This window comes from Fusarium solani (genome assembly GCF_023522795.1).
Source record: "Fusarium solani strain SB1 chromosome Unknown bctg00000010, whole genome shotgun sequence".
Lineage (NCBI taxonomy): Eukaryota > Fungi > Ascomycota > Sordariomycetes > Hypocreales > Nectriaceae > Fusarium > Fusarium solani.
The window spans coordinates 775891-802899 of record NW_027072147.1 but is presented as its reverse complement, the minus strand read 5'-3'; the positions used below and the strand labels follow the sequence as shown (position 1 = coordinate 802899).

Genomic DNA, 27009 nt, shown 5'->3' with positions numbered 1-27009 from the left:
TTTCCCCTTTTGGATAAACTTCGTGATCCTTGTTCCTTGTCAATTGACCCGCTGTTTCCTTGAAGGGTTTCGATTTGCTGAGAGATTTCTCCTCCACAATGGCTGAAGATTGCCAAGGTGCAAGGATCTCGGATGACGCCGAGGGAACCCACATGTCATCCTGCCAACAGCGAATTTGATGCTTCGAGGTTGCAGAGCTGAGATTGCCAGGTTGCAATTCAGCTTCATCAGTGTTAGATTGGTCATGAATTGAATGGTAATGTTGTTACAGCACCCAATGGACTCGATAAGTTATAGATCGCTAATAGAGTACAACTTGAAGACGATCTTGGTTCGGCCATAAAGTTGGTCAGCCAATGCAAGATCACAGCAAATAGTGCAGAGCTGGACCAAACAGACTAATCTTATCCAACGCAGTCATTGATGCGGGCCACCCAGCAGTACCCAAGACCTTTGGCATATGGCGCGGTGAGGTGATTTTAAGAGGCGCAATTATCATTATGTTGAAACAAGAACCACCGATGGTCAGTCTTGAATAGAGACGTAAAGGGGCCAATGTGATTGAATCCACGGACATCAGCCCTACGACAGGGGTCGCAGATTCCTTCCAAGGAGAGCATCAATTCTCACATCAAGCTCTGTCAGATGCCAAGACTTGTAGGCTGAGCAGATGCGATCCAGGGTATAGGTCTTCAAGAGACGAGACGTGATTGCGGTGCCCCGTAAGATAGTGAGCAACGTCGAATTTACGTATGTAATCTGCAACAGATCCATTCAACTCTCGGGCTTCATTACCTTCAACCTTATCGACATAACCGACAAGCACCATGACACGCCTCTCCCACTGGCTTCTTGCACCCATCTGCCTTCTCGGGCTATCCCAGGCAAAGCCTGTTGACAACCATCTCAACGCCCGAGCAGACACGATAAAATGAAAGAATTGTGTCCTCAGCAAGAATCAGACTCTTCCCAGAGAATGTGCCAAGCTCAAGGTACCCCTCGACTACACCGACCCAGACAACAAGAAGGAAGTCGCCCTCGACCTCACAAAGATAGAGGCGCTCAACAAACCTTCGAAGGGCTCCATCCTCATCACCTTTGGAGGTCCAGGAGAACCTGCACGCGCCAGTCTCACGTCGAACTCGGCGGCCTTGAAATTGCTGGGCCTGACGGGAGGTGAATACGGCCTTATCGGCTTTGATCCACGGTAAGATTATATGCTGAGATATGGAAAGCTAGAGCGACTGACTGAAAACCGGTACACAGTGGAACTGGAGATACGCTCACCTTCTCATGCTTTGACACAGACTTGGAGAGGACACAGTTCACGAACGGCGAGTTCAAATTCGTCGCTGGCGCATTTCCTCTCGCAAGAGGCCAAAACTGGGCCTCGAGTGAGATCTTTGCCGAGACATGCGCCCTCAAACAGAACAAGACTGGTCAATTCCTCGGTACATCCTTCGTCGCTCGGGATATGATGCAGATCGTTGATGCCTTGGATGAGGACGGCATGTTGCGCTACTGGGGTATGTGTACGGCCTCAAACTCTTGACAGGGTGCTAAATGTCTATAGGAATGTCCTATGGTACCTATCTTGGCGCCGTGGCAGCCAACATGTTTCCCGACAAGATTGACAAGATGATGCTTGACGCTGTCGTCAATCCCTTCGACTGGCGCATCAACCAGTAAGAACATTCTTTCTTACACGAGGACCATAACTGACTATGTGATGCAGTGACTTTGAGTCTCTTGTAGATACAGATGCGACATTTAGCAGATTCTGTCAAGAATGCGTCGAAGCACGGGACATCTGTCCTCTCGCCGGCAAATTCAACGCCAAAGACCTTGAGAAGAAGCTATACAAGTTCTTTGACGATCTTCGGCTCGAGCCCATCGTGTTTCAGGGCACAATAATCGACTACAGGTGGATCAAGGTGTTGCTGTATGCTAACCTCAAAATGCCCGAGACATGGCAGAAAATGTCGAGGCTCCTTAATGCCATGATGAAGCGAGACCCGAAGCTGCTTGAGGCGGCGCTAACTCAAATGTCGGAAGGGGGCGGCGGTGGCGGTAGCGGCATTACCAAGGAGTCTCTTTGGGGAATTCGCTGCAGCGATATGACCGGGCAGACTGATGATATTCACGACATCATCCCTATACTGAACAAGCGGTGGGATACAAGCAGATTCGCCGCCGACACTATTGAAGACGTCGTCATGCGATGCTCGAGGTGGAAACTCACCCAGTACTCGTTATCGAACAGACTGCTGACCCCATTACTCCCCTGGCGTCAGCCCGCAACCTCACCGGGACCCTTGAGGGCAGCGTGCTGCTCGAGTTTGACATCCCCGGCGTAGGTGACCCCTTTGGCCGTCTATTGGTGAAAAGCTAACAACGTCGGCAGCACTCGATTCTCCGCCGAAGCTCTGAGTGTGTTATCAAGGCTACCGCGGCTTACTGGAGTGAGGGCAAGCTTCCCAAGAATAACACGGTCTGCAAGTCCGAGGTTGAGCCTTTTTCGACCGACTCAGGCTGGCCTGAGATGATCAAGGAGCTTGGCATGGGCCCCAAGGAATAGAGAGACGGCTGTGTAGAAGAGAAACGTTGAGGCAGATCTGAGCTGTGGGAGGATTGGTGAATTTTGTTTTGTTGATTTAAGATGGTTTAACTGTCTTTACCACATACGTCCAAGGCAATAGATATACGCAAGCCTTCATACCCACTACCTACTTTGACTCGACCATAATAGTTCCGTGTGTGAAGCATACCGAAGACGCCGTAAAAAGGCTGAAAATTGAGTCCTTTCACCCGAAATGTCTGATAAAAGCCCTCATTACTCACCCTTGTCACCGCTGCCAAGCCCGATCCGAGGTGAGTCACCTGAGGCCGCAAATGGCTATACGGGCAATACGCATCCAACAGAATTGATGCTATACCCATTTAAGATGAAATGCGCCCTCTGACAGATGCAGTGGATTTGAATGCGGTAAGCTAGTCAATAAGTTGCTGCGCCCTTCGGCGACTGTCACCGACACCGAGTCAACGTGACTCAGGTCCGGTGAACGCAGCTTCAACATCGGCGTTTGTACATTATAAATCAACCTAGTAAAGAGTCATGGGATATCATGTTAAAAATAAGCTCTTGGCTCAATTCGGATGTCTCGGCATCAATCGTATATCCTCAGTTCTACCCTCATCACAATGTCTCCCTGGAGTCCTCGGCGGCTGCTCTCAACCCGGCAGCCGAACCAAACCCCGAGTCGGCGAACCAATTTAAGGATCGAACTCGAAACTCCTACCGCCATTCTCCACGGATATTTCAACAGTAGCAGCGATGCTTACGTCTCAGGGCGACTATTGTTCAACGCGGAAGAGGCCATACAAGTTGAAAGCCTCGATGTTACACTACAACTTCATGTGCGGTACAAGCGTCCTCGGAAAAAGAACTGCGCCAGCTGTGCGCAGGACTTGATCCAGATATCCCAACAGAGCGTTATTTCCACCCTGACACCACTACCTAAAGGGCAACATGACTACGACATGTCCTTTATCATCCCAAACCACCTTCCTATCTCCATGGATACGCCCCTTGCAACAGTAGAATACGAAGTTTGCGCCAAGGCTGTTTGCACAGAGCGAGAACCCATCATCTCAAAAAAGCTCTTTCAAGTTGAGCGGATACTCGAGGCCGAATCTAACAAACAATTTCACGCCTACAACTTCAACTCCACCAACATGACGGCCACATTGTGCCTCAGCAGTGTCATTCGCCCCACTGGAACGAACTCAGTCTCACTTCGTATTGATAACATCACCTCGAGCCTAGCCATTGGACTTGAGGTATGGAAACTTCACAAGGTCACTTGGAAACTTGAAGAGTCTGTTTCTGTCACCCTCCCCACCTGTCCTCGTCATCCGACAACCCCAGCGGCTAGTCAGGGAACCAGTAACGACCCAAGCCAACAGTCAGAGACTCGGCTTCTTGGAAAAAGGAGTCTTCGTCATGGATGGGAAGAACACTCAAACGAATCCCAACCCCACATTACCTTCAGCTTCGACTACAGTCTCAACCGAGTTGGTTCCGAGACTATCTATGCATGTGAGGAGAGTGCCGGTCCACAGGTCACGCACGCTCTTCTCGTCGAACTTCACCTGGAAAAGCATTTTGTGCTACCAGAGGCCCCCTGGATGACGTCGCCGCCAAGGGCTGAAACTACACTGCGCATGACACGGCCAGTCGTTTTGACGGAGCTGGTTGAGCCGAGTGTCCCACCAGCTTACGGTAACTCGGCCGATAGTCCACCCGAGTATGTCGATGTGAGTTATTGAGAAACAAGCTTCCCTGCCGACAGAGTTGTGGCGGGATTAAAAGAGAAGGGGGAAAAGAACTTGGAGCGAGGATTTTCGATGTGGGAAGCTTTTTAGTCGTAAAAACAATCAGCATGTGCGCAGCCTCAGCCTGATGGCCAAGCCGCAATAATTACCTGAGCTACTACTTAATTTGAATTGATTCCCACTTGAGATTTGCTTCGGTGCTTACTTGAGTGTCTTCGTTGGAGACATGGAGACGGATAACGACGGCACCGACTGCCTTGCTCCAAATGTGTCGTGAGAACCCCCACGTAACGATGAAAGTTGGATCATAGGTGGATTAATACTTGTGTAGAAATGCCCTTTTGCTTGTTGAAAGGCGTAATCAATTCTTGAGTAATGGGTGGGAATTGAGTACCTAGGAGAGGAAGTTGGTCACAACTGTGATGAACTTTGCATCTAACCTTAGCCTCACGCTATTCTCGCACAGGTCATGGCAAGATTGACCTCAATTAAATAATACATATATTACATAGAGCTTCAACAAAGCTCTTTCATCAGAAGGCCGCGCGTATGAAACATTCTTGTTACATAACGCGCAACGCCCTTCTCTTGACACTGGTCGACTAAAAAGTGCCCTGCTCGACATAGGGCGCTCCCGATCAGGGACGACCCCAGCTCTTGACATGTGCCCCTCACCAATGATTCCCCGCATCATGATAATTTCTGAATCGCGTATAATTCGGTGAGGGGCTTATATAGAAGGGATTTGGTCCATTGTCCCGGCCATCTCGCGTCCCAATTGCTATAACAACCATTGAACGAGAAAATGGCGTCTAACGAAGGTTCCAAAAAGTCCGGCAACTTTGTGTTGACGGCAGAGGCCTTGAGCGAGGCCCTGCCCAAGTTTCACTTCAGCACTCAGGCTGTGCATGCCGATGACTTTGTTAGTTCCCATCGGGCCATCGCACCGGCGATGCACCCGGCCGTGAACTATCGATACGCCCGAGATCCGGATGACTTGGTTGAGATGGAGAATGACGATGTACGTGTCTCAATAATTGCCAGTCATTAACTATGCTGATTCTCGATAGCCCAATGCTCCGTTCGACTCTCACGTTTACTCCCGTTACACGGCACCCAATTCCAGCCGCTTCGAGATCGTCCTCAAGACCCTCTTTGGCACCAGCGTCGTCTCGTACTCTTCTGGCCTCTCAGCTTTCCACGCCATGCTGGTCTTGGTGAACCCGAAAAAGATCTTTCTCACGGAAGGATACCACGGGGTCCATGGAGTTATCGACGTCATCTCCAAGCTCAACGGCCTCAAGAAGTTGACTCTTGACGACATCGATCAGATGGGCCCGGGTGACATGCTCCACGTCGAGACTCCGCTTAACCCGACCGGCGAGGCTCGCAACCTTGCTTATTATAAGGACAAGGCTTGTGCTGTGGGAGCTATTCTCACTGTCGACTCGACCTTTGGACCCCCTCCTCTGCAGGATCCTCTGCAGTTTGGTGCCGATATGGTGATGCACAGTGGAACCAAGTATATCGGAGGCCACTCGGATATGCTCTGCGGTATCGTTGTCATCCACCCCGATCGTGTCAAGGAAGGATGGGAGGAGACATTGCGGGAGGAGCGTCTGGTCTTGGGAAGTGTCATGGGCAGCTTGGAGGGATGGCTGGGCATCCGATCCCTGCGTACCCTCCATCTGCGCGTAACGCGGCAGGCCAGGACGACTGAGGACCTCGTCGCATGGCTCCATAATGGTATCCAGGACCCAAACTCGGTCATTGGAAGAGCAGTTCTAAAGGTGTCACACGCCTCGATCCAAAAGGACGCCCTGGAGGATGGCTGGCTGCAGAAGCAGATGCCTGGTGGTTACGGACCCGTGTTCAGCATGTGGCTCAAGAAGGCTGAGTATGCTAAGCGGTTGGCGAGCAAGCTGTACATCTTCCAGCACGCTGCAAGCTTGGGAGGAGTCGAGAGTTTGGTCGAGTGGCGTGCCATGAGCAGCAAGGGAGAGGATCCTCTTGTCATTCGTGTTAGTGTTGGTGTTGAGGACCTTGAGGATATGAAAGCGGACTTCACACAAGCGTTTGAAGCTCTTCTGAAGGAGGACTCATAGATAGACCATGAGTATTGTATCCGTTCTTTAAAACTCAAGATACTGTTCCCCTAACTAATTGCCTCTGTTAATGCGGTGAGTCACCAAGATGACCTCGTCTGAAGTCCTGCTAAACAGGGAGGTTCACGAAAGCCTGAGTACTTGATCATCCACAGACCTTGAAGCAAAATGATGCCAGACACGGTCGACAGCCATCTCTATCCTGGAAGATAAATGCAGCCATTGATTATTTCAATATCAAACCGGAAAGTCCAAACTCAAAGAGCAAAATGCTTATTCTATTCGTCTTCTACTCTACGCTATCCTTGTAAGCACCTTGAGGAGATCACCCAACACGCCCATAGCCGTAACAGGACCACCGGCTCCAGCACCTTGAACAATTAAGGGCAAATCACCATATCGCTTAGTATAGAAGCTGATGATGTTGTCACTTCCCTTGAGTGAAGCAATGGGGTGCGACTTGTCAAAAGCCTCAAGGCCAACCTTGAGCTGCTTCGTCGTGACGTCCACGGAACCAATGAACCGCACCACCTTGCCGGACTTTTCAGCAGCTTCCTTGTGCTGGTTCATCTGAGAGTCAAACTCGGGGAGTCTTTGAAGGAATTCTTCGCCGCTCTTGACACTCTCTAGCTCCTTGGGGATGAGGCTCTGGACAGAGAAAGCTGTTGCGGACTTGATGGGAAGACCGGCTAACCGGGCGAGGATGGTGATCTTACGGGCGACATCGAGGCCGTTGAGGTCATCACGAGGATCAGGCTCAGTGTATCCCAACTGCTTCGCCTTTTTGACCTCATCTGACCATTTCCCGCCGGTTCCCTGAGTAGGGGCAAAGTTATTGAAGAGATACGACATTGTGCCGCTAAACACACCCTCAATTCGAGTGATCTCATCCCCGGTCGCGATGAGCTCCTTCAATGTCGAGATGATCGGCAAAGCGGCGCCAACCGAGCACTCGTGGTACACCATAGAACCAGCAGTGCCCTCAGCAGCAAAGATGGCTTCCCATAGCTTCCAGCTTCCAGAGAATGCCTTCTTGTTGGGAGTAACGACGCTGAATCCCTTGGAAAGAAACGAAGGATACGCCTCTGCAACTGCCTGGCTGCTGGTGTTGTCGACGACGATGACCTTACCAGGTGCACCTGTCAGATACTCGATGGTTTGGGGGATTGTAGGTAGTGGCCCGCCCTTTTCTTCGAGCGTCGGCACAGCGGACTCAATGTCGATAGATGCATAATCGGCGTGATAGAGAGCTTTGTCGATGATGGCGACGTAAACGAGTCTCAGGCTGTGCGAGGTCTTGTTCTTGGCCACCCAGGCGAGTTGCTGGAGGAAGACGGATCCGACGCCACCAGCGCCTATTTCAAGTGTTAGTGGCTGATTCTAGGCAATAGCAGCCCTTAACGGTATCTACTCACCGATCACGGCAATGGAAACCTCCGGAATAGAGCGCGTCATATTTGGATGAGAGTAGTCTTCTTGTGATGGATTGGGAGTCTGAAACCAGGATCCATATCTAGAAGGACAGGATGAGCCATGTCTTTTAAGAATGGTTACGCCATATGCTTGATATCTCTGGGTCCTAAATCGAGTGCCCATAGTCTCGGAAGGGATTCGGCTTGTCAGTGCGACGCGCCGTCCTCGTGAGCGGCGTAACATAAGCACATCATGATTAGCTTGAAGCTTGGCATTTCAAAAAAGATAACAACGATGATATTACTACAGTTTCCTTTTGTAAGCTCTCCGGCTACGGACGGAGTGGAGGCTGAAACGGTTCACGAGTTCGTTGACATAATCAGTTGCTGATGAGACACTATCCGCGGCAACAACAATTACGTTGTGCTCAACGGGTCAAACATCCGCGGAACGATTTGTAAAGCTTCGACATGTAACACACAAAGTTCGGTTTTAGATGTTTGGAGGCCGGGAAACATCAATAGCCGAGCCCGAACGAGTGCCATATAAGTCCCTTTGTCTCAACCTCACCATGCCAGTTGACGGACAGGAATCACAGACTCTTCAGTCAATCAATCTACCTACACAGGAAGCCACAATGTCTCTCCCCTTCACAGTAGTTACTCCGACCCCTCATCCATGGGGTGTGCCCCTCACTGACCAATCTCCAAGTTAAACGACCCCTCACTCCTCCATGAGGCTTCCCTGCTAAACGGTAAATGGGTACAAGCCCAGGCTGGCAAGCGTTTCGACGTCGAGGGTGAGTTCTCAAACATTCAACTTTACCAAGTGAGATTGTGTAACATGTGTAGATCCCGGTTCTGGCAAAATCTGGGCCACCTCGCCCACCAACCAAGTCGAAGATGTCGACCAGTACATCGAATCCTCGCAAACCGCATTCAATAGCTTCCGCTATACCAACCCCCGCGAACGAGCCAAGATCCTACTGAAATGGCACGAGCTTATCATCAACGCCCGTGAGGACATTGCCAAGATCGTCGTCTACGAGACGGGAAAGCCCATGGCCGAGGCCGTGGGCGAAGTCGATTATGCGCTTGGATTCGCTTGGTGGTTCGCTGGCGAAGCTGAGCGTGTTCGCGGCACAATTGCTCTACCGTCTGTGTCTAACCGGCGGACGTTTGTTATTAAGCAACCCATTGGTGTGAGCGTCGCTCTTGTGCCTTGGAACTTTCCTGTTGCTATGATTATACGCAAGGTCGCTGCGGCTTTGGCCGCCGGCTGCACCATGGTTGTTAAGCCTTCTCCCGAGAGTCCCTTCAGCGTCATGGCCCTCGCTGATCTGGCCCTCCGAGCTGGACTGCCCGCCGGTGTGCTCAACGTCATCTCGACAGACAACACCAACACACCATCGGTCAGCGAAAGGCTCTGCAAGCATCCCTTGGTGCGAAAGGTCACCTTCACAGGAAGCACCAACGTGGGCAGCATTGTCGCCAAGCATTGCGCCGAGGGCCTGAAGAAGGTCACGATGGAACTTGGCGGCAACTGCCCGTTCCTCATCTTTGACGACGGTGACCTAGACCAAGCTGTTGCCGCACTTATGATCCTCAAGTGGCGCACAGCTGGCCAGGCTTGCACACATGCCAACCGAGTTTACGTGCAAAGCGGCGTGTACGACAAGTTTACCCAAAAGATGTTGGAGGCCACGCAAAAGCTCAAAGTGGGCCATGGCGCCGAGACAGGGACGACCATGGGTCCCCTGACAACAGACCGACAAGTTGAAAAGGTCGAGAAGCATGTGTCCGATGCCGTTAGCAGGGGAGGCAAGATCCTATGTGGCGGAAAGAGACCGTCTGGGTTAAAGAATGGCTACTTCTTTGAGCCTACCATCATCGCGGGGATGACGCCTGACATGTTGACTACACAAGAGGAGATATTTGGTCCTCTACTGGGTATCTACAAGTTCGAGACGGAGGAGGAAGCTGTGGAGTTGGCCAACAACACATCTATGGGCCTAGCTTCGTACTTTTACACCAAGGATGTCAGTCGTACATGGAGGCTTCTCGAGAGCCTTGAGGCTGGTATGATTGGAATGAATACCGGTAAGCATCTCCTCATGCGACTACAAGAGATATTAGGACTGACAGATTTCAAGGAAACGCATCATGCGCCGAGTCTCCTTTCGGCGGTATCAAGTCTTCGGGCTATGGCAAGGAGGCCGGGAAGGATGTTGCCATTGAAGAGTATCTCATCTCCAAGACGGGGACGCTCACAGTCGATGGTGTTCCCACACCTTGACCAAGCATGAGGAAGCGTGGGGGTCGATAAAAGAGTAGATCAAAGAGTAGAATTCAATCACTTTCAAGTCGCGTTCCCAGGTATTATATCAGCCGTTCATCCATCCTTGAAATCCCTCATTAGGCCAGAAAAAGCCCGGAAAGTCCTGATCATTATTAGATGACTCAAGAAACTGAAGATCCAAATCAGACTGGGACAGCAAGTCTTGGAATGAAGGCTCCGTCAGTGCCATTCTCGCTGTGTCCGTGGGTGCATCGAATATTCTCGGGTCGTGGAAAGAGAATGGGCCCCCACGCATGGCCATTGAATCAGGCTCTCGGTTATCCTGACCTGCTTGATTTCTTTCCGCAGCGATGCTGTCAAGGGCGGCTCTGGTGGCTTCCATGCTTTTCAAGAACTCTCTCGCGGCGAAATTGCCGCTCTCGTCAAGCTGCTTGAGTATTTGCATCGCAGCATCAAAGTCATCGCTATCGCTTTGAGACTCGTTTGTGTGAGATAGACTAGATATGGCGAGGACGATGGATGATGAGAAGAGGTGGTGAACGTAGGAAACATCGAACGTGGGAAAGGATCCGTTAATCCATGACTCTACCAGAAGTCGGCAAGACCGTCGAGCACATTGGATGCAGGCATCTGATAGAGTCAGAGCAACCTCGCCGATGAGAGGGCGGTCTTCCTCGATAGACTTGCGAGCCTCTCGACGCATACGAAAGACATACAGCACAATTGGTCTCGCCGCCCGGATTAGACACTGCATGGATTAGGGGAGTGTTTAACAATGGATATATGTAACTCAACTGACCTGGTTAAAAAAGAGATGCAAAGCGGTGATGGGTGCCGTCGCGTTAGGGGGAAGTTCCTCCATGGCAGCCCGCAAAGAGTCTGGTAGGCCTTGAAGCCAGCTTGTCAGGTCTCTCAGCGCTTGCTGAACCCTACTAGAGAAGGAGGTGCGCTGATTCTTCCGGCTGTAGATCAACGACGCAATCTGAGCAGCGAGATTAGTCAACCGGTGGTTGGCTGTGAGATACTCTGCGTCGGCAAAATCCTCAGCCGCACTTTCGGGGGACAAGCCCTCGATGGAAGGCGGATCGACGTCGATGTCCTCGTCTCTGATGGAAACTGGCTGGCCGATTTGAGCTCCCCAGAAGCGGTCAAGAGTATACACCGACCACCATATTCTCTTCCGGTGTTCTTGCTTCTCGCGGTCGGGCATCAGAGACAAGGGCACATTTTGGTGTAGGCCAATCATGGTGCTGAATTTGACAGCAGATCCGACCATGCAATATGCATTGTATCGCCGATTCATGGCCAGAGAGTATAGCGACTTTCTGATATTAGCTTTGCAGCACTAGCAAGAGTAAAAGACTCACCAGCATCAAGATAACCTCAACGCAGTCAATGCGAGGTTGCTCGGTGAGGACCCGAAGGAACCGACTGGCGCGTACATAGTATGAAATACCAGGAAGTTGGTTCTTATCCTTGGTAGGCGATGTCCTCGTCGAGTAGACCTCACCCAATGCAAACAGAACGAAGAGCTTGCACTCAGATACAAGATCACACATGTCGGGGTTGTGGATAGCTTGCTCCAGTAAACGCTGTGTAGCGCTCCTTCGGACGAGGTAGTAGCGCTTACATACTGTGTTCAGTGCCACCTTGAGCAAGAAGCGAGCTCTTGATGCAGGCGGCCAGGGACAAGGGGTGTTCCATGACGATGTCAATGCTTCATCGGTCACATTTTCAGTTCGTGGAATATGTCGTTGTGATTTTCCAGACAATTCTTGACGGAATCTAGTGGCGAATGGTGCATCTGCGGCTTCTTCGATAAGCATAGGCATCTCGGGGGTCAACGAGAAGAACCAAGGACGGTCCTCGAGGATCGGGTTCCGGATAGAGTCGTCGGTCTCTGGAGCAGGTCTTGTCTGGTCAACAACGACGGTGGCTTCAGGATTGGCTTGTAATGCGCCCGTGTCAACGTTTACGACAGAGGCGGCAGGCGATTCCTGGTTGACGGCATCACCATCTGAGACGAAAGACTGAGCTCTGGTCTCGTGATGCCGAGACGGTGTTGAGTTGGCAACTTCAGGGGTATGAACCGCTTTTTTAAGAGTATGAATCTCTTCTAGTAGTTCGTCGATATAACTAGCCCATAATTAGTAGTTATCCCAAAGGACTGTTGACTTGCTTCCATACCTCTGATCGACCTTCACTCGCCTGATGCGCCTTGGATAGGAGCATTCAGCGCCGATATTGGCCTGTAGACAGTTGGCACAAGGGGTGCCGCCTGAGCATTTCACTTTGCGAGCATGACATTTCCGGCAACTGAAAACGTTAGTAAAGATCCGCCCCATTGGTAAGTAGCAACTCGTCGCAGACATACGCAATGCGTGCGTTCTTCGGCGTTGCCCTTGAGGCTCCGAGAGAACGCCGAAGTCGCTGGCCCTCAGGCTCTGGTGTTTCAGGCATGGGTATTACAACAGTGATGGATCACAATAAGGGTTGGTTGATCGGATATGACCAGAAGGATCCGAGAGCTGAGATGATGGATCAAGTTTGAAGAGGTGATGAGGTTCTAAGCCGTACTCGGCAAGGATGAAGGGAAGCCCGAATTGTGGAGGATGACTAAGATAAGATGGATCGGCTCCAATGTGGCACAACCGAGACGCAAGGCGGCGGCGGGGTGGGAGAACCGAGTGTGGTTAGAGCGGGAATGTCTTTTGTGGGGAACCTTTGATTGGTCAAAGTCAGTCAAAGAGCAAAGAGGTAACAGTGGAAAACCGACATCTCTGGCAACAAAAAGGCACTGTTGTGGTGGCTTGGTCACAGCCGTTACTGGGACATGAAATTTCAGCACAAAATGCAAAAAGAAATGATGAGACTGGGACTCGAACCCAGGAGGATTGCTCCATCAGGAATCTTAGGTTGTTAAGGTGACCTTAACCTGACGCCATAACCAACTCGGCCATCTCACCAACCTTATTGGATGTCAAGATGCGATCAAGGAGAGTCTATATAGCAGAGAACACAGACAAGCCCCAGCTAAGCTGCCAGGTGAAGCTCAAGCATAGACTGCTTCTTGTATTGGCTTCCTACCTTCCTTCAGCTCTAGGAAGATGATCCTCGATTGAAGTTGAATGGCATTTTTGAAAATATCCATGGTTATCTTAAATTACGAATTACTTTCACGTTTTGTGTTGCTCCAACGGCCCGTTTCTCGTCGCAACATCATCCACCCTATTAAACAACTGATGAGATCATGGTATTATCAAGTACCTCGAGAGAGATAACGTTTCAAAAACACCTACTCACAAGCACCACTGTTTAGAGCGTAATGCAACATCGATAAAGGCCCCATTTCCTGTGCAACTTCCAACATATCCCGTCCAAACCTGCCAGTTCTGCCATTGTAGACATTCTGTCTTTCGTCCCTGTTCTCCCAAAAGGAATCGGATCAGGACAAGTGCTCTTCGTAATTTGCCTTCACAGCGCCAAGACGCTCGCCCCTGTACTCTACCACAAAATCAAGTGTTGCATTTCCCAAGAACACCTGGAGGTCCAAATCCATCGAGCGCCACTTTCCCGGCTTAGCATCACTCTTAAAGCTCTTTTCACGCCAGATTATAGACTCGTTGACGGAAAATCCGATGCTACAAAGCTTCTTGACGTCTGAACACAAGATATCAGCCGGGCTCAGGTAGCATAAGTGCGTCAAGGACACTTACTGTCTTCTTTGCGCGGTGGCGGTTCCTTGTCCTGGCAGTAGTAGAGTGACTGCGCAAAGTGTCGCTCGCCTGAAGAGGTCCAGCCAACCCCGTGCACGTCCTTGGAGACTCGAGTTCTCAGTATAGTCCCTTCGGTAATTCTCTCACCCTAGGCATCTATGTTTTAGAACTGAGCCGTCTCCAAGTTTAAGGGCGAACGCTTACCTTGCGTAGCAGCCATTTCATCTGATTGGTTGCAAAATAAGTGTTGGTTGCGAGGTTGAGATGCCGATCGTCCCAGAGATGCCGTGAAGAGTCAAAGGGTCTTTTGACGCACACACCATAGCTGTACATTGAGATCCGTCCAACAACGGTTGGTACTGGGGCCATCATTGAAGCGTCAGGCCGCCTTTTTGCATGCTCGAGCCCCCAGCGGCAAGCACCCCTACAGATGGAACTCCAACTATCGAGATATGTAAGCATTGAACGTGAAGACTTCCTTTTTAGGGTGTACTAACGCTCCGTCAACTTGAAGAACGGAAATGCCCCGTGACGAGTATGACTTCTCAAGTCGATGATGGAGATACTTGCTGGACCCAAAACCGCCCACGAGGAGGATAGATTTGACGTTTAGCCCATTTGAAGCTACTTCGTCGGTCTGATTCTGAACCAGGGTTTCGATTTGACCGCAGACGTGATCAAACAAAGTTCGCAGCATGGAGCTGCATGGTCAGTTAGCCATGGCATCGCGGTCGGTGTCGATTTTGACTCACTGATCCAAGGTGATTGTATCGTCCTCGATACCGTGCCTTTCGTTGTCCTCGACCCCCTTGAGATCCACCGAGTACTCTTTGGTCGACTCGAGGGTGAAGCACCGTTTGACGCCGTACTCGAACACTCGCATCATCTTCTTCTTGTTGATCTCCTTTAGTTTTCCGTACTGATTCTTGCCCACTAGCGTTTCGATGTATTTTTCAAAACATTTATCCAATCGCGTGGAGCCGCAGAGGTCACCTAGGAAGTGTCAGAATTTGTGTAGAGGCGTCCGAAGATCCACGTACCATCGCCAATGGCACACTCCTCAATCTCAAGGGGGGAGGTGTTGTTGACTTTGTAACTAATGAGGTCCTATTACACACTATTAGCAATACATCCAAACCAAGGACAAGGCATCTGACGTACCACGGTCCCACCTCCCGCATCGCAGACAACGAATGCATCTCCCTTCTAAACAAGGTCAGTTTGATACAAACTCAAAGAATAGTACATACCTCGAGCGAATTTTCCTCAGCTTTGTCATGTAACGTGGCTAAGGCGGCAGCTTCTGGCTCAGTCACCAAGCGGATGTCCTGTGGAAGACCAGCCCTCCGGGCCGCCTTGAGGGTCTTGTCTTTGGCCGCATGAGACCACATGGCTGGTACCGTCAGCACCACTTGGAGAGTAAAGCTGTTCTCCCAGTCACTGTCACCGACGCGCTTGCGGATGTTCTCCTTGGTATACGTCCAGATTAGCCTGAGGTAGTCACTAACAACCTCCTCAACCGTCTTGTTGACCTTGCCCAGGAGGTTGCTACTCCCCTGAGCATGCAGCTCCTCGTTGGCGTACTTGGACTTTGGCTCAAGAAGGATTTTGATCCATCGAAAGGCATCTTCCTTGAGACCGACCTCGTAGCCCCAGTTTGCGACACCGCCATTCTGGTATGAGATGATGGTTGGGACTTTGTCGGCATTAGCAATAGTGGCTGCTGGGTTAGGCCAGTCAGTGATGAGTCTGATCTTTTTCTGCCCTTCGTTGATAGCCCATGACACGCCAGAGTATCTACGGAGGCCTGCATTAGTCTTGTGCAGCTCAGGTCATGGAGGGTACTTGCGTCGTGCCAAAGTCTATCCCGACAACAATCTCGGAGCTCAGAGACGAGGGCATCTTGGTAAATGGGATGTGTTGGAGGAACCCAGTTATCTCTGAAAGGCAACTAAAGCAGCTGGAGAAAAAAAGACAGTCAAGGGTTTGTCGTCTGTGCCAAAAGTGCTCCGGGTGGTGATGATTGACCTCGCCTCTGAGTTTAAGGAATGTTACCTCTATGCCCACGAGCCGCAAACGGGTCGTTTCCGCGGAACCTTGCGCCGAAAGGCTATCAGTCTGCCGGCTGAGGCTGTGCGCCTAAAAGAGGCGTTATGGAAAGAGGTGAAATGGCGAGACACATGCTTCAGCTGCTGAAAGCCACCAAGGGCCCATGAATCAGCCATTCCTCGTACCATTGGACATGGTCGAAGGTTATTTGTCTCATGTCTCACTCGTCAACGCAGCAGAGCCTCGTTTCCTCCCGACCCTGATGTAGTTCGTCCAATAACCGAAGCTGTTGCCACAAACTATTGATTCTCCCTCACATGAAGGCGTGATGTGTGGAGGCGGTCTGGACTTGAAAATATGACAGAGTTGAGCGCCGTGGCGAGAATGTGTCAAATTGACAAGGTATTGGCTTACTCTGCAGCTTGTACATGGCTTGTATCACCATCTGGAGAGGCATTCTCACCCAGCCTGATTTCCTTGAACATGTGAACTGTGCTGTTGGTACGCTTCATTCCCCCCGGAAGGCCTTGGATCACTCAAAGCTAGACCTACATCTTGCATAGTTCAAGATAAATCGCCAGGATCAGCAGTGTCCTTTACACCCCATCAACGGCATTTCTTGGTTGCCCAAACCCCAAAATCCGATCATAATATCTACTCTGCTTCGTCACCATGGGCTCTCGCGAAGGAAACACCCTCAACAATGACGGTCAAAACAAAGCAGATGGCATGAGCATGATTGTCGTCATGGGCGTAACCGGCTCTGGCAAGAGTTACCTCATCAACCGCCTTGCTGGAAGACAAGTTGTCGCCGAGGGATGTACTCTTGACTCATGTAAGTACGTATCCTAGGTTTCCAGGCAGCTAGGTCTGACCAAAGTATCCCCAGGCACCCAAGACTGCCAGATGGTTCCAGCCAACATCGGCAATTCCAAGGTCATGTTGATTGACACCCCTGGATTCGACGACCCGGATAGGCCTGATGCAGACATCTTGAGTGATATTGCCCGCGTACTAGCTGCTCAGTATAATCTGGGGTTTGAACTCAAGGGTATCATCTACATACACCGGATAACAGACGTCCGCTACGCTGGATCCAGTATCAAGACGTTCGAGATCTTCAAGAGGATCTGTGGCGAGGAGGCGCTGAAAAATGTCTTGCTCGTCACGAGCCGCTGGAACGAAGTGGATGAGGCGACCGGAGCTGATCGTGAACGCGAGCTTCGAGAGAGGATCTGGGCGTACATGCTCGGACGCGGATCCTGCATGAGCCGATTCCACGGAGACCGGTCGTCAGCCGTCACGCTTGCAAGCCAGCTCCTAATCAAGGACCCGGTTGTGCTACGCCTCCAGCATGAGATGATCGACGAGGGCAAAAATCTCAATGACACAACGGCAGGCTCTTTTGTCGACGACGGCCTTACAAAACTCCGTGAAGAGTACCTCGGCAAGATTGAAGCCCTCGAGAACCTCAAGAGGGAGCTAAAGGAGTCTGACAGAGTCATGAAGCGCCAGATGCAGGCTGAGTGGGAGCGGGAGCGGGCCCGGCTCCGCAAGACAGAGGAGCAACAGGTCAGTCTCCGGCGGGACGTCTACGAGGAGGTCAAGACCGAGATACAGGACAAGACTAAGACCAAGCCCAGGGGGCTTAGACGACTGATATCATGGATCCCGGCATCGTTAAGCCTGCTTGGTATGTTTGTGGGCATTCCGCCAGGCTCTATTGAGCTGCTTTCGGAGTGGTTCTAGGACACCACCTCGTTTGGGGGCTGAATGCATGTGGGTTGGGAGCTGATGGACCTGTTTGATTGGGCGATCTTCACACATGGTTCGCGGTCGTGGGGATTTCATCAGAATAGCTTTCAGTAGGCGATTCAATAGTCGCTGTGAATGTATTCTCTACACGAAGTCACTTTCGTACCAAGCTGTCTAGGTCAAACACTGGGAAGTAGGAGAGGAGGATGTCTCAGTTACGATGTTTCAATACCTTGGGCTTCATACTGGCGTTGTACTGGCGATTCACTGTTTTCCCCTATCCATGAAATCCGCTTTGGCCTCTTAGGTAGATGCGGAGAGGGCTGGAAGCATCATTAGGAATGATGTCTCAGTTGGAGCTCACTCCGCCTGGGCGTGTTAATTGTCGGGCAAAATCATAGCTTGCGCATCCCCACGAGATACCTGAGCATCCTGGGCTGAAACAGAACGATGGGTTCATTGGTTAAGGCAAGATTCCCAGGCCAAGGGGCTGTGATCGAGACCATCAAGTTAACTGCGAGGCGTAACGAAACTGGCAATGGGCGTCACAGCCTGCCTTAGCGTGATGAACTGAATTCAACGCTTTTCTCACCTGACTTCAGCCACTTTCATGACTATTGGGCTGCGCTTAGGGCTGAATTTGTTGTCTCTCCAAGACCGCCACGGTTGCGTGGTCCCCGGTACCTGTCAAGTACTCCTGCCAAAGCCTCACCACTCAACAAGGCAGACTTGTAGAAGCCCAATGGCCCGCAGTTCGGAAAGTGTAAGAGGAACGAAAAGAAAAGGCCTAGCAAGGGGAGAGAGCTTGGTGCATCATCTCTCAAACTCACCTTCCGACACACCTTTTCTTGGTCCTTAGCACGAGTATCTTCTTGTATCATCCCATCAAGAGCTACCATGGTTTGGAAAAACACGCATTACCACCAGGAACAGTCTCACTACCCTCCTCAGGGGGCTGAGAGGCGACAGTACGAGCACTACGGAGATGAAGAAATGCAGTACGAAGAAAGGAGCCGCGGCCGCCCAGGGGCCCGTCCTAGCTCGAACAGCGGCGGATATCGCTCCGCCAGGCCTCCGAATCTGCCACCGCACTCAGGGCAGATTGGCGAGTCACCTGGGCGTCCCGGTCCCTTGATGGGAGGAAGTCGTGATCCCCGATGCAACAACGGAATATGGACATCCTTTTCTCAGGGCGCAAAGAGCGTAAGATGACCCAGAAATTTTCAGACTCTTAAAGACTAACACTTTGTAGGTGGGCAGCTTGTTTTCATCAATCAGTGATAACCGCCGTGATGGCCATCGTGATAACCGGCGAGAGCAGTATAGAGCTCAGTCGGCGCCTCGAAGTGACGCGCCCCGGGACCTGTCCATCAAAGAGCTAATGCACGACAATCAAATCCTTCAAGAAAGCAAGATGAAGCTCGAGGGACATATGCAGAAGCTCGATAGCGAGTGTAGCCGGCTAAAGAACCGCGTCGAGGCTATGCAGTCGGCACGAGACGCTCAGGAGAGCCGTCTGGGGCGTCAGGAGCAAGATGATTCTATCAAAGAGCAAGTCGCCAACGTGTTCCAACCCATCAAGAAATGGACCACGAATTTCTGCAGAGATGCCTTACAGCCTGTCGACGTAACCGGCATTTCGTCCTCGTTTACACCCCTGATCCAGAGGGTCATTCCGAGCATCCACAGTCTCGAAGGCTTGCCAACCTTTCTGTCAGGCAGTAACATGAAGCGCCGCAAGATGTTTGTCCGAGGTTGGATCGCATTTAACGTGACTCGAGTCCTGTCCGATCCCAGGCAGTTGGACTCTGAGTCCGACCTATGGTTGCCAAAGATGCAGAGGGACGCTGTCAAGAGCCTAGAGACGGTATTCATTTCCTCTGGTGAGCATCCATTGCCCTTTAGACAACAAGATTGCAGTTAACCAAAAGCCGCAGACGAAGAAATCGACCAGTCCTCCTACCACGAGTGGAGGACACTAACGCTTGCTCTGTTGGACAAGAGATTCCACTCATGCCCCTGGACCCAAGATACCATGGAGACGTTGGACGGCATTATGCAAACGACATTGGAAGTGATTAGACCTTTGGGTTCCCCGACTGCTGATATGGCCGAGCTGAAGCGCACCCTTTTGCAGAATGTCTTCGTACCCGCCGTTGAGTTGTCTCAAGTACTGCGTCGTCAGCGCGCGTACTGGTCTGTGCAGTTCCCGCACGTAATGGCGACCAAGGATCTTCTGAGCGATGAGCACACGCAGCCTTACATCTTCAAGCCTGATCAGATGGCAGACATTGATAGTTCCGACGAGGAAGCGGACACGCGGGGTCAATGCCTCAAGAGTGTCGACATTATCATTTTGCCGGGTCTTTACAAGTGCGGTGATAATGACGGCGAGCGGTATGAAATAGAGTCTGTGGTTGAGAAGGCTCAGGTCTCATGTGAGGACATTGAGGTAGAGACGTTGTGCGAAAGACATGACGGCAGTGTGGATTTGAAAGATGGGTCGGGTTTCTGACGGTTCTCTCTTGGGAAGTGTATCTATTTTAACAAATTTGACACTGATTACAATGTTTCCAATCTATGCCACTGTGTTAGCATTGGGATATAATGCTATGATGTGTTGATATTGTGTTTTTTTATATAGTAAGCCCGGCCTTGATGGGATAACTGCGCCAGAAGATAGATTGTTTCCAAGCTATATTGAAGTTTGTGCACCGAAAAACAGTGTATACCTTCCTGAAGCTTATTCAATCAGAGGTGAGCTCACTGCTCTTGACGGAGATTGATGCCGCACAGTCCGATAGACCACTCGCACGAAAAGTCTACCAGCAGTCTTCCTAGACAAAAACCTCTTCACCAGTGACATGACTTGTCCCTGTTTGACTGATCCCCAAGATTCCGGCCTCGTACAAGTCCTGAATAAGTGAAAATAACATGCCATCACAACCTTTAGCGGCCATCATGTCGACGGTGATAGGCAAGTATTCTATGTGAGAAGCAACCAAAGAATGATAAGCCATCTGACCAATCGGCACAACCATGTCAGGCGTCTCACTCATTACTGATATTCGGCTTGTCGAAAAAGCTTTTGGGACTTGGGGGCCTGCCCGGTAGGTGTCTCTGTAAGCTGGCTCAGGCGTTCTCGGAACATAGATGAGCAGGTTGTCAGAACAAGACTCCGTGTCATGGGCTAGTACTCTGGTGTTGAACCATTCCATGAACCGAGTCTTGTTTGCGATGCCCTGCTCAACGGTTGCCGTTGAGTTATCGCCAAATGCCCAACGGTTCAGGGGTGCAGGGTTAACATGGGGCCGCCTCCCAGCATGGGCAGCTCCATAGTCTCTGAAGAAGGGGTCTCGCACAAGCCTTGCTTGCTCCTTGGCTGATACAATCTCGTATGTGTGGTTGAGCAAGGCCGAGACAGAGGGGGCGCCAGGGTTCGTGCGATTCCAGTGCTCATCAAGGTCAAAGGGGGTAGCTTTGGCCGAGAGAAAGTTGGTTAGGTTCGCCAGAAACTGGGAGAGGATGATATCCAGCTCAGATTCGGCCTGCTTGGGAAAGCCAATCGTAAGGATATTTGAAGGGTACGAATCATTGAAGCTGATGTTTGTGCCATACAACGCCTGGGCGGCTGTTTTCCAAAGAGCAGGATCACGGGAGAACAGGCCAGCCGTGTCAAACTGAGGTGAGAGAGGCATGGTGTCGTCCAGGGAAACCATTCCATGGCCTATATCAGTTAGCTTCATCATTCGAAGTGTCAGGACCTGGCGTACTCGGCCTGTTCCCATAGATCCCTTGAACTTGACTTGGTGATCTTATGCTACCTCCAGTATCGGAGCCAAGCGCAATGTCCAGCCATGGATAAGCAGCTGTTTACTTTTTCAGCATCGGCCATTTACGGCTTTCCTGCCACACTTACCTACGCCAGCAGCCGGACCAGCTGAGGAGGAGGATGGGTCCTGGTACCCGTCTCCTCGGGGGTTGAACGGTGCGTGATAATCCACCCAATCAGCAGTAGCCGACTCTCCGTTTGCGAACTGACTCGTCTTCATCTTTCCGACAATTGCAGCACCGGCATCCAACAAGTTTTGGACAGCAGGTGCCGCCCGGTTGGCTGCAGGATAAAGATGATACCAAGCCCTATTGCCATTCGAGGTCTTGAGCCCCTGGATATCGAAAACGTCCTTAACCCCAAGTCTAACACCAGCCAGTGGCTTGTCAGTAGTTTTTCTAAAGTAGAGTCGTGAAGGAACGGCAACTGCAAGAGATTGACCAGGTAGGTTGGCTGGAAGAACTGAATACGAGCCATCTTGGTTCAAGATTGAGGATTCACTGAATGCCCCTTGACGGTCGGTATACAGCCTATAGGCCTGGTAGACGCGTCCAGTAGTAGAGACGAAGTATGGGCCATCCGGGAGAGGATTGCTATCTTGAGCTTTGGAAACCCAAAAAGCGGTAGAGTTACCCAACACCGTAATATCAGCTCTCTCATTGTTAGCACTCCTTCTCTGCACGTAGAAGCCTGCATAGAATTAACATTTTGCTGAAATACAATATCTCAAGTAAGGAGACTTGCCTTGGGCGAAACCAAGTTGATAAACATCATCCGTCTTCGAAAACGTTGCCGTGATGTTATTGACAACATCAAGACTCAATGACTGTTCGTGCGTGTTGAGAACAGTAATTGGAAGCAGCCCAATGTTTTCATTAACCTCAAACACGGCCCTCGAAACTTTTCCGACTGCATGAGGCGGTACGTAGTAAGGGATGCCATTGAGCTGCAGGGTCGTTCCGGTGGTTGAAAACGAATATGCAGTGACCACAAAAGGCCTCAAGAGGGCCGCCGCCACCATATACCGCCAGTAATTCATTGGCTGTAGCTCTGAAACAGCATGAACAATTCGTGTGATGATACTTAAAGTGCTCTTCAAGAATAGGGGCAGAAGGAGAGTTTCCAAAGAAAACAAGGAGCCAGGTCACTAACTCGCAACGGGTGCTTAAGTGAGAAAATATCCCAAGTTGTCTTTTCTATGCCATTATTCAGGTTATTTCAACATCCACTTCACCATACCGCTACATCGATAGGAAATGCCGATATCGTCTTGTAAGAACCCTGATGGAAAGCCCCATAATCACACAGGACAACAGGGATCTAGAGAACGAGAGTATGCAGATCTCCGAAGTGCGGGAACCAAAATCATTTCTCTTATTCGACGATCCAAAAAACCGAGGGAATCGACAGGAGGATATGAATAATCCTTGAAAGGGAACGCCCCGCAGATGCTGAATTAGCGGCTTCGATGCCAAGCCATCCGGGTTACCGGCATCATATACAGTTACATTTAACCATATTCAAGTTTCTTTACGTTTGACTAAAACGTCCGGCGACATGATTTCAACGCTGATCTTCATGGGTTATGAATATCCCTCATGGAAGCACGGGAAACGCCAAGCCATCAAGGTCAAGTTGAGGCTCCGCAAGAGTAATCAACACTTCCATGGCTAAGACAGCGTGGGACGTCGTAACATTGACTCGGATCAAACTTCAGATAGAGATATGTATATATAGGCTGCTGTATTCTCTCTAGGACATTGCTCTCCAGCTCAAAGGCACAGCTCAGCATTCTCAGCCCCTTTCTTCAATCCTTTACTGCCTCACACCCAAATCATGGTCGGGCTATCAAACCGTTTATGGAAGAGTTCCTTGATTCTCCTAGCAACACTGTCCTTCCCTGAGTGTGGCCAAGCGGTACCGCACGCGTCCCAACATGGAACCGAAACATGTTCAAGGAAGCCATTGATGGAGGACTTTGACTCCATCGGGGCTTGGTTTGATGGCGTCGCAGCAGTCAACTGCACTTCAGTCACCAGAAACTCGAACGTTTCTATCGCCATCGTGGGCGGAGGTATCTCTGGTCTTACCACAGCCTTGATGCTCGACAGTATCGGTTTCCATAACTGGGAGATCATCGAGGCAAGTGAGAGAATCGGCGGACGGTTCAGGACCAAGTTTGTCGGGGGGACTCAGGAGTTCGCCGAGATGGGACCCATGAGACTTCCTCATACTGTCACGTACAAAAGCGACAACTCGACAGAAGTCTATACTGAGCACGGTTTAACCTACCAACTGGCAAACACCCTCAACGAAATGAACAAGAACGATTCAAAGTGGAGGGTTGACTTCATTCCATGGATTCAGCATCACCCAAACGAACTCATTGCTTGGGGAACTGGGAGACATCCAGACGGCAGCGTCCCAACTCGAGCAGACATCCTCGCCAATCCTAGCCTTGGAAGGCCTCCAGCGTTGACCTCTGCGGAGTACAACGAGACCAAAGCCCGCATGAACAAGATCCTCAAGAACGAAACCATGCTGAGGGAGATTCAGCGAGATGTCTGGCGCTCACACAAACGCGTCATGGACATGGGTCTCGATGACTGGAGTCAGCAGTGCATGATGAGGGAAGCCCTCCACGCCACTGAGAATGTGACCGATGCCATCTGGACTGCTTCTGACTATGACGTCTTCTGGGATGAAATGGTTCACAACTCGAATCTTGGACTGGACGGGACCAGAGATTCGCTGGGAGAGACCGAGTGGAAGTGTGTCGATGGTGGCTTCAACAGACTGTCGGATGCCTTTCTCCCCCATGTCTCTGACAGACTCGTTCTGAACCGGAAGATCAGAAAACTCGAAACTGTGGAGGACAAGGATGGTCACACTCACACTCGACTATCTTGGTATCCCGGTGTCGGCAACCGAACCTTTGAGTCCAAGGACTACGACTACACCATCATGGCAGTTCCTTTCACCATGACACGATTCATGGAGCTGCCAACTTTTTCCTCGGTTCTCGGCCGTGCCATCAGCGAAGCAGGCCTCAGGTTCAAGTCTGCCTGCAAAGTGTCCCTGCTCTTCTCTGAACGCTTCTGGGAGAAGGCCGAGAGGCCAATATTTGGTGGCTATTCGATGCCAACCAGCAGGCCAATCGGGGCTCTCTACTACCCCGTCTATGGACTGAACGAGTCGCGGCCGGGTCTCATTACACACTATCGCGGAGGCGACTGGAGCGATCGCTACGTCAGCTTTTCTGATGAACAGCATTTGCAGATGGTGTTGGATTCCATCGTGAGCTTGCACGGAGAACAGGCGAGAGAGCTCTACACGGGAGACTACGAGCGTCTCTGCTGGCTGCAGGATGAACACACCGCCACATCATGGTGCCGTCCAGATGTTGAACAGCACAAGCTCTACATCCCAGCTTATCATCGCACCGAGCACAACACCATCTTCATTGGCGAACACACAGCGCCGACGCAGGCCTGGATTAGCTCGGCCATTCACTCGTCCGCTAGAGGAACTATCCAGCTTCTTTTAGAGCTTGGCATGATTGATGAGGCAAAGAAGGTGAACGAGGAATGGATGGGGAGGTGGATTGAGCATCAGTAAATCGACGATGTTGATAGTCTAACGCACCTCGAACATAACTCTTGTCTCTTCTCCAGATACAGGCAACTTCCTGAGTGACGAAACGTTAAGCTAGAGGAGAAAGTTAAAGGTACCTTATAGATCAACATCATCATCACTCATCGTGTAAGAACAGTCTCATCCACGCAACGGCTGCATTCTTGCCCCTTTCCATAGCCGCTCTCTCGCCCTCTCTCTCCTTATCTCCTCTCACCAAACAGCCATGGGCATGACCAGGAAAATGCTGGTAGTCAAATGGCAGCCCTGCAGCTTGCAGCCTCTGAAACGTATGAAACTTCAGTTCCGCCGTGTACACAGGATCAAACTCGGGGGCAAGCATCTGCACTGGGACATTAACTCCATCAATGTCTTCCACCTTCAGCAAAGACGGGTGCGCAGATGTTACGCAGTCCACAAGCGGTGGTGCATGTTCCCCAGCTCCGAGTCGAAACACAGCCCAGCCGCCATAGCAAAAGCCAATTGCGCCCAGCTTGTCGTACTTCTCGCGAAGAGCCCTGGCAAAGGCGAAAATCTGTGGCTCACGGATTTCGCGGGAGTTTCGTCCCAGAAACCCCGGCATATCCATCTCACCCCATTTCTCTGCCGTCAGAAGATCAAGAGGAAGAGAATCACCCTGGAAAAAGTCGGGGACGTAGGCTGTCACGTCGGCTTCTTTGGCGTAGTGATCGGCTAAGAGGCGGATATTTGGCAACGTCCACCCAAAAAGATCGTAGATGATGAGGACTGCTGCCTTGGTGTTTTCGCCCGTCACATAACAATCCAGATCCACGAGCCGTTCAGTTCGCCCTGTGGGTTCTCCATCCCATTTGAAACCTTTGGTGCAACAGGAGCTGATTGACATCTTGGAGTGATGGCGAAGATGGTGGATTAGTCCCAAGTTTGAGGCGAGCTTAACAGCTATGTACTATCGACGTCACAGGGTATCTGAGGGGTAGCGACAGATGCATGAGTCACGTCGGATAATGGCTCGATAATTAAACGACCCAGTTAGACACAATGTTCGATCTTGGATACCGATCCTTCGGGGAACCATGTCACTTGCTCGGGACCGAAACTGTCGTTGCCTGGCTCCTTGCCAAAAACAGAGGGTTTCAATTCACGTACCCGAGGTAGTCCCAGACAATCTTATACGCTGAACACCTGAATTGCTGACAAGGTTCCAGGCGAAATTGTCTTGACGAGACGTTGAATGGACGCCGCGCCCTCTGGGCATCTCCCCAGAGCGCGTACCACTTCTCTCTGAGTGGTGTGAATGCCTTCATCTCCGGAGGTATAGACCGACCTACCCTACGGCTAAAGGTATCTTGTTTCCGCTCGGGCAATGACTGAAAAGCTAGGACCGAGCTACTATAGAAATGGTACAGCTTTCTTCTTGTCGCGAACCTTAAAAAGAAGGTTACTTCCAGTCGACGACTCTGAATCATATACTTTGCATCACGATAAAAACCGATTTCGTCGCGAGTTGCAAAATGGGGGCCAACGGAGATAGCCTTAATGCCGGCTTCCATGTCCGATCCCTGTTCAAGCTGTGGCCGCCAAATGTGAAGCCCGCCAAGGAACCCTTGCGTTGACTCATTTTACCATCATGTTATAGGAACGGTATTGTTTGCTTCTTTGCACGGGACGATTCGTTGTTGTCCGCGCGTTCCTGAATCCAAGCCGCTGTCCCTGCGCTAAGCGTCCAGTCCTGGGCGGGAAACGCTACCACTGCAATCCTCAACACCAATTCCAATGGCCAAGAAAATAATCTAAGGTATTGTCAGAAAGAAATATGTAATAAATAATATGTATGAGGTATCAAAAGTATCGCTTTGTCAAATCAGCGCTGTCGTGTAATCTCGCCATCCAC

General features: G+C 50.8%; 12 protein-coding genes across 12 annotated transcripts; 7 read left to right on the top strand and 5 right to left on the bottom strand.

The window, feature by feature from the left end:
- Positions 1 to 827: 827 nt before the first annotated feature.
- On the top strand, positions 828 to 2578 carry MRS44_014308 (uncharacterized protein; the record flags this gene model as incomplete). The annotated part of the gene is made up of 7 exons (XM_065618357.1): positions 828 to 893; positions 939 to 1207; positions 1267 to 1526; positions 1574 to 1685; positions 1736 to 2210; positions 2264 to 2353; positions 2405 to 2578. The coding sequence occupies 7 exons, from the start codon at positions 828 to 830 to the stop codon at positions 2576 to 2578; spliced, it is 1446 nt and encodes a 481-aa protein (XP_065474429.1).
- A 623-nt stretch (positions 2579 to 3201) lies between these two features.
- On the top strand, positions 3202 to 4329 carry MRS44_014307 (uncharacterized protein; the record flags this gene model as incomplete). Its single annotated transcript, XM_046277355.2, has 1 exon — positions 3202 to 4329. The coding sequence occupies one exon, from the start codon at positions 3202 to 3204 to the stop codon at positions 4327 to 4329; it is 1128 nt and encodes a 375-aa protein (XP_046127567.2).
- An 811-nt stretch (positions 4330 to 5140) lies between these two features.
- On the top strand, positions 5141 to 6440 carry MRS44_014306 (uncharacterized protein; the record flags this gene model as incomplete). The annotated part of the gene is made up of 2 exons (XM_046273017.2): positions 5141 to 5356; positions 5406 to 6440. 2 exons carry the CDS (start codon positions 5141 to 5143, stop codon positions 6438 to 6440), a joined length of 1251 nt encoding a protein of 416 aa, XP_046127568.2.
- A 294-nt stretch (positions 6441 to 6734) lies between these two features.
- Positions 6735 to 7895, bottom strand: MRS44_014305 (uncharacterized protein; the record flags this gene model as incomplete). Its single annotated transcript, XM_046274166.2, has 2 exons — positions 6735 to 7795; positions 7856 to 7895. 2 exons carry the CDS (start codon positions 7893 to 7895, stop codon positions 6735 to 6737), a joined length of 1101 nt encoding a protein of 366 aa, XP_046127569.2.
- A 595-nt stretch (positions 7896 to 8490) lies between these two features.
- Positions 8491 to 10148, top strand: MRS44_014304 (uncharacterized protein; the record flags this gene model as incomplete). The annotated part of the gene is made up of 4 exons (XM_046281582.2): positions 8491 to 8508; positions 8565 to 8652; positions 8705 to 9952; positions 10006 to 10148. 4 exons carry the CDS (start codon positions 8491 to 8493, stop codon positions 10146 to 10148), a joined length of 1497 nt encoding a protein of 498 aa, XP_046127570.2.
- Positions 10149 to 10236: 88 nt separating this feature from the next.
- On the bottom strand, positions 10237 to 12611 carry MRS44_014303 (uncharacterized protein; the record flags this gene model as incomplete). The annotated part of the gene is made up of 5 exons (XM_046277356.2): positions 10237 to 10899; positions 10951 to 11472; positions 11519 to 12287; positions 12339 to 12467; positions 12526 to 12611. 5 exons carry the CDS (start codon positions 12609 to 12611, stop codon positions 10237 to 10239), a joined length of 2169 nt encoding a protein of 722 aa, XP_046127571.2.
- A 985-nt stretch (positions 12612 to 13596) lies between these two features.
- Positions 13597 to 16111, bottom strand: MRS44_014302 (uncharacterized protein; the record flags this gene model as incomplete). The annotated part of the gene is made up of 9 exons (XM_065618356.1): positions 13597 to 13811; positions 13868 to 14015; positions 14072 to 14309; positions 14365 to 14568; positions 14620 to 14860; positions 14908 to 14974; positions 15029 to 15073; positions 15118 to 15674; positions 16102 to 16111. The coding sequence occupies 9 exons, from the start codon at positions 16109 to 16111 to the stop codon at positions 13597 to 13599; spliced, it is 1725 nt and encodes a 574-aa protein (XP_065474428.1).
- Positions 16112 to 16588: 477 nt separating this feature from the next.
- On the top strand, positions 16589 to 17665 carry MRS44_014301 (uncharacterized protein; the record flags this gene model as incomplete). Its single annotated transcript, XM_046271422.2, has 2 exons — positions 16589 to 16751; positions 16806 to 17665. The coding sequence occupies 2 exons, from the start codon at positions 16589 to 16591 to the stop codon at positions 17663 to 17665; spliced, it is 1023 nt and encodes a 340-aa protein (XP_046127573.2).
- Positions 17666 to 18568: 903 nt separating this feature from the next.
- Positions 18569 to 20186, top strand: MRS44_014300 (uncharacterized protein; the record flags this gene model as incomplete). Its single annotated transcript, XM_046284298.2, has 3 exons — positions 18569 to 18874; positions 18924 to 19554; positions 19609 to 20186. The coding sequence occupies 3 exons, from the start codon at positions 18569 to 18571 to the stop codon at positions 20184 to 20186; spliced, it is 1515 nt and encodes a 504-aa protein (XP_046127574.2).
- Positions 20187 to 20508: 322 nt separating this feature from the next.
- On the bottom strand, positions 20509 to 21980 carry MRS44_014299 (uncharacterized protein; the record flags this gene model as incomplete). The annotated part of the gene is made up of 4 exons (XM_065618355.1): positions 20509 to 21398; positions 21445 to 21540; positions 21591 to 21885; positions 21945 to 21980. 4 exons carry the CDS (start codon positions 21978 to 21980, stop codon positions 20509 to 20511), a joined length of 1317 nt encoding a protein of 438 aa, XP_065474427.1.
- Positions 21981 to 23339: 1359 nt separating this feature from the next.
- On the top strand, positions 23340 to 25121 carry MRS44_014298 (uncharacterized protein; the record flags this gene model as incomplete). Its single annotated transcript, XM_065618354.1, has 1 exon — positions 23340 to 25121. One exon carries the CDS (start codon positions 23340 to 23342, stop codon positions 25119 to 25121), a length of 1782 nt encoding a protein of 593 aa, XP_065474426.1.
- Positions 25122 to 25254: 133 nt separating this feature from the next.
- On the bottom strand, positions 25255 to 26001 carry MRS44_014297 (uncharacterized protein; the record flags this gene model as incomplete). The annotated part of the gene is made up of 1 exon (XM_046282430.2): positions 25255 to 26001. The coding sequence occupies one exon, from the start codon at positions 25999 to 26001 to the stop codon at positions 25255 to 25257; it is 747 nt and encodes a 248-aa protein (XP_046127577.2).
- Positions 26002 to 27009: the final 1008 nt, after the last annotated feature.